The 5,730-nt window shown below is 46.0% G+C and overlaps 1 protein-coding gene across 1 annotated transcript in view; it reads right to left on the bottom strand.

Moving 5' to 3' along the window:
• Positions 1-2,065, bottom strand: part of LOC103207280 (regulator of G protein signaling 7 binding protein) — a 238,880-nt gene extending 236,815 nt beyond the window's left edge. Inside the window, exons 1-2 of the mRNA XM_007952850.1 lie at positions 1,901-2,065; positions 831-997 (exon numbers count right to left, since the gene is read on the bottom strand). Of these exons, the coding sequence (XP_007951041.1) occupies positions 831-997; positions 1,901-2,065 (332 nt within the window). The remainder of the gene's footprint in view (positions 1-830; positions 998-1,900) is intronic.
• Positions 2,066-5,730: the final 3,665 nt, after the last annotated feature.

Here is a 5,730-nt window from a genome sequence, read left to right as displayed (position 1 = left end):
TTTTTTTTTTTTTTTTTTATGATTTTGAGTTTTTTTCCCACATTTTACCCTCACTCTATCCAGGATCTTCTAATGTTAGGATTTCTGTGTTTCCTTGCTGCAAGTACTTATCTTGAAAATAGGAACTGTTAACAAAATTAATGGCTAACTTTTCTCCAGAGATTGAGAGACTGAGAAGAAATGAATGGGGTCCCAGAAGACAAGTTTCTACTCACTTACTCACTATGTTATCACCTAAATCCATAAATATGATAAAAACAAAAATAATTTGGGGTACATCAATAGCTTAGGTTTACTTTGATTTGTGAATTTCTCCAGTCTTTAATAATACTTTTTTAATATTTAAACTTACTTTTCATGTCACTACACCACTGAAGACAATATTTATGGCCAAGAATTTAAGGATTTTATTTTAAGCAGTATTATAGAAGTTTATCTGATGGCATAAACAGTTTACTAAATCTGAGATTTAGCAAAGATTTCATTCTCTACTGCACAGGCCTTTTGCTCAGTAGCATATGACAAAATCATCTTGAGGAATGGTGGTTTAACTTTAGTTTCAGCAAGGAATGGTAAGCCTCCCAAAATTTCAGTGTTTAAAAAGTCACTAAAATCTTCAAAATACATGCAAAAATCACAGGGTCTTTGGATTATGGTTTGGCATATAATTTGTTTTCAGCGCTTCACAGAACCTTAATCTCAGGATGAGCAGTGAGGTTTTCATAACCTCTATTGGTAGAAACGCACCCTGAGGCTTTCCCCACCATAAAGATCTGCCAACATCATGTATTATATACATAAATTAGCAAATAATGCAAAGAGTCTCCTACCCTGAGATGGCTGCAAGTTTTTGGTGTGCCTGACGGGCCATTTCACAGCCTTTAGTTCTTGTCTTGTGCATTTCTGCACGAAGTGAGGGGCAGCTGACTGAGACATCCCCGATAGAAATGACCAACTCTCGGTACAGGGCCACTTGCGTGTTGAACTCTTGGACAAGCTGGAAAAGAAAGAAAGAAATTTTCTTTCACTAAACACTTGTTATCAGAAAGTTTCCTACCTCAGTGTGCCTAAACATGGGCCTTCACTAACTCCTGAATTGATCTCCCCAGATCTCTGGCTAAGGAGCCCACAAATTTTTAAAGCCCAAGGCACAAGATGGCAAGTTCTCTTGTCCATGCAAGTGTTGATTTTCATCACAGGAAGTCTGCTTATGGAAGCTCTTTTTCCAGACCTACTTCTCCCATCGGTTCAGACTGCTTCTAAAGAACAAGGGCATATTTGGAGAGCCAGCATGCCACTCCCAGATCTCCAGAGAAAGATTCTGGGGACTCCCGCGTAGACGTTCCCCTCAACTACTGTTAGGAGGTTGTATATGTATTTGAAGTTGCGTGGGGATAAAATCCAAAAGGAGGATACAATAAACAAGCCATTCACCTCCTGCTGGGCCACTAAAGCGCTTTGACTTAGGCGACTGAAGGAAAGACCCACCACAGCCTCTGAGCCGGAACCTTCGTCCTCACCGCAGCGCCCCGTGAGCTCTGTTTGGGTTTGTTTGCTACTGTCTCCCCACAAAGGCAGCACCCCCACCCCCTCCTTCTCGAGTGAGCGAGCCAGTTCACTGGGTTCTTTGCATGCACCATTCTCGGAGAAGGAAGAAACACGACCTACAGCCGCTGATCCCCAAGACCCTTGCCGTGGCACTTCCCTCCGCGGGGCCATTACGACCTAGGTGTCACCCTGAATTTAGAGGACTACAGATTTAAAAATAGTGCATGTGCACGTGATCGGCACAGAGGAGCCTAGGGTGGAGGAGTGGCTGGCACTCAAGAAACGATTAACATACATGACTCTCCCACCCCCTCTTCCAAAAAAAAAAAAAAGAGGCGCAGCTTTCACCCACCATCTTGCAGTCGTCCAGGGCTCGCTGGGTTTTGTGGGCGCTCTCGGAGCCGCTGCCCCTGCGCTCCCAATCCCCGCTCTGCAGCGGGGGCTTGCTGATCTGGAAGATCGAGGAGCGGGTGGACCGGCTGGGGCGCTTTTTGCGCCCATTCGGTGCAGAACTCATGCATACACATCCACTAAGCCGAAGCCGCTGATGCAGTGCGCCCCGGCGCGGGCGGCCCGGTCGTTGCCCTGCGCGCCGCCGCCTAGCAGCCGGAGCCGGGACCCGAGACGCGCGGCTCAAAGGGTTGGGGCTGGCTGAGCGGGTGGGTAACCTTCAGCCTGAAGGAGAGCGGGGGAAGAGTTGGCTGTGCGGTGCAGCATCGCTCCCACTAGCAGAGAGGACGGGGCTCGGTCAAGTTCTGCTCAGCAGCATTGCCGGCCCTGTCCGGGGCTCTGGGCGCTGGCGCGGGCTCGCGCCTTCCCCTCGGCATGGATTGCAAGGCTGGGCGAGAAGGAACGCGCCGCCCGGCGGCTCCGAGTTTCCATTCAGATGGGGCAGCAGCTTCCAAAGCCTGCGCTGTAAGGTGCGAGGTGGAAGGGTGTCGCTCTTGCTTTAAGTGTCTTTCCGCAGCGGCGCTCGGTTTGTCTTTCCCCTCCCTCCCGCGTCGCCAGGCCTGGAAGGCTGGCCGTCTCTGAAGCAAGCAATTGGCTCTAATCCGCTGCCTTGATCCCGCGTCTCCACGGGCTCATCTGTTTGAGGATCCCAAATGAATCCGTGGCGGGACTGGCAGACGCAGAGAATCGGTCCGACTGACGTTGTTCTTAGCCCAGCACTTTGATAGGACCAGAAATACTAATGTGATCCGTCCACACAGCCCCCCTACCCCCCACAGTTTATGTACTTATCCAATCAAATGCCCGGGAACATCAATTGCAATATTACTTCATCTGCTCTATTATTAGAAAGGAAAAGTGTCATCAGAGTGGAGCACATTGCCACATGCTGGGACCTAAACATGGATTTCAAATAAACCAGTGTGGACTTGAGAACCTTCCTTGAGTTCTGTAACCATTTGGGGCCACAGATTATCAAAGGCCAGACATAGGAGGGAAGGAAGTTTTTGCTTCATATAGAAGATCTCTTGGTAACAGAAAAGGAAGATTTGTTCCCCTGTTTTTTGTTTTGTTTGTCTTTGTTCAATGTGGGTGGGTGTGTGGGACAGGCAGAATGCACAGAAGTTCAGTTAAATTAGTCCTCATCCCCATTCCACTTCAAATAATAAAGCTCTTGATCTTGAATACTAGGATCTCAGGACCCAGCCCCAAGAGTCTCCCAATGGAAACTTGAGCAAGTAAGAGCCAGCAGGCATTCCTGGACCTCAAAACGACCCTGTCTCCTCTATGGGGCCATCAATGACCCAGAGACCAACGGAGGTGTCCTAGGAAAAAGTGAAGAGGATGCCTGCCTGAAAGGCAATGGGGTCAGATACTGGGACATTTAAGGCCAACTTTACTACTAACATTCTAAGAACCTGCAGGGAGGAAGAGGGAGTGCAGTGGGCATTCAGCTCTAAGGCTCCGAGAACACTTGTTCCCATCAGTGATCTGCTTGAAGGGGACAGATAAAGAGGTCTTCCACAGAAGAACTAGTTATAGACAAGTTTTTAATGTTGTTGTTAAGTGCCATCGAGTCTGACTCAACTCATAGTGACCCCTCCTTGGGTTTCTGAGGTGGTATCACTACGGAGATACATTGCCCAACCTTCCTTCCAAGGAGTGGCTGGTGGCTTTGAACAACCAGCCTCTGGTTAGCAGTCAAGTGCCTTAGGCACTATGCTACCAGAGCTCCTTCAATACTGCATAGTACTTCACAAAAGATGGACAGTCCTTATCAAAAAGTGTGTTCAGGAGATCAGCCCCCAACCCCAACCCCAGACCCCAGTGTGCTGCTGTCCTCCAGGTGTTCCGATGGCACAGACAGCAGGGTGGAAGGGCTCTTTGATTGGCCAAATCTCCCCAAAGGTAGGAAGATAAAAGAGGTCAGCCCAGCCAGCTTTTTGACTGATCTTTCCATCAATTTTCTATTTCATGTGTGTAGAAGGAGAAGGGGAAGATGAGGAACATATCAGAAGGTTGGGACTTGGAGAGTGATGGAGGTGGAGGGAATGGTAAGAACTTTAAAGTTAAAGGACTTTGAGGAGGGATGTTGTTGTTGTTGTTGTTAGGTGCCATCGAGTCAGACCTGACTCATAACGACCCCTCCTTGGGTTTCTGAGGCAGTGTCACTACAGAATTAGATTGCCCAAACTTCCTTCCAAGGAGGGGTAGATAATGTTCATTTAAAAATTGTGTGAAGTCCTATGATACAAACCCCTTATTACCACTGACTGGTCACCATCCCAAACCTTCAAGAAAATCCTGTTATACCCCATGATTGGTGTGCTTTAGAGCATGAAGAAAAGGGGCTGTGTTCCATGTGTACATCGACAGAGGATGGAGAGAACGGGAAACTGGAGGTACTACTGGAAATCAGTTCCCACTCCTCTTTTATGTCATCCCCCTTTCCTGCAGGAAAATAGTGACTGCCACCAGATTTGAGCATTTCATAGCTTCTCAGTAGTAGGTTTCTACTCTAGCTACAACCATCTGGTATCTACTCCCTCTTTCTTCTGCCTAGAGACAATTTCAACAGATTAAAAGAAAAAAAAAAATTTCACTGCCCTGTTTCTATGCCATAGTACTTGCAGGAGGTGGGAGGAGGGAAGAAGAAAGGGAATAAATGGGTCAAATGCAATGTCAAGTTTGAAGGACTACAGACTTGGAAACCTGCTGGTGGATTAAGCAGAAATTGTCATTTGCAAGTGCCCCTTGGCCTTCGCTGATATGCAGTCCAAGCCATTTTCCTGAGATAGGAGAAAAAATAGCATCAATCCCAGAGCTGTCTCTCCCAGCGACAAATGCTGTAATCAGAATAGCAGCAGGCAGGCTTAGTTCCCTCACCTTCCCCCACATTCACAACAGCACGAATTTACATTCCTGGGGCTGTCTGACTGCCAAGTAGAGGGGTAAAGTGCAGATGGAAATCCCAACTATAAGGGAACATTTGCTTGTTATCCAGACCCAATTTTGGTATAATTCTAATAATGGGTCCTTTATAAGTAAGTGGCTTTGACCCAAGTCACATCCTTGATTCAACTCTGATCTAAGGTCCACCTTTCATTTTATGTTCTTTCTACATTAGTTATAGAGAATCATAAATTTTGATTTGGAATTTAAAAAAATGGATTATTAATTTAGAGTGAACATGTTAAATTTTTTTGAATTGGTGGTATAAGAAACCATAGTGGGACCCAGAGATGAACACCTCCAACTGAGGTGGTCTCTTGTGAAAAGAAATACAGGGAGGCAGGTTTCTCCAGGAGGGGAAAAACAATGAAACACACCATATCTGTGTGGGGAGAGCAAAACACAGTTAGATGGTGGGTCCTGAGAAGTTGGGGAGTTTTGAAAAGGATGACGAAGCTGTTTTTGGTTGGTTTCAAGAGAGAAGAGATTACATTATTATGAAGAATTTAGTGAATAAACCAAGGAATGGTTTATGCCCACTAAAAACAGGAGAAAGTACAATATATTGGGAACTTTTTTTTTTTTTTTTTACTAATTTCATAAACATTTTTGAGTGTTTTAGCAGCACATCCAGGTTTTATTGGTCCTGAAGCTTATACAGTTTGGGGATCGCTCTTTAAGGAAAAGAATCCAAAATTTTAAATTGAAACCAAACACATGGCCTCAGAAAGAGCCTATGGAAGTGAGGTTCCCTGAAGCTTAGGATTCATTCCCTTCACA

This window comes from Orycteropus afer, unplaced genomic scaffold (genome assembly GCF_000298275.1).
Source record: "Orycteropus afer afer isolate SDZICR_OR568_19922 unplaced genomic scaffold, OryAfe1.0 scaffold00362, whole genome shotgun sequence".
Classification (NCBI taxonomy): domain Eukaryota; kingdom Metazoa; phylum Chordata; class Mammalia; order Tubulidentata; family Orycteropodidae; genus Orycteropus; species Orycteropus afer.
The sequence above is the reverse complement of the archived record's forward strand: the minus strand, read 5'-3'. Positions and strand labels throughout refer to the sequence as shown.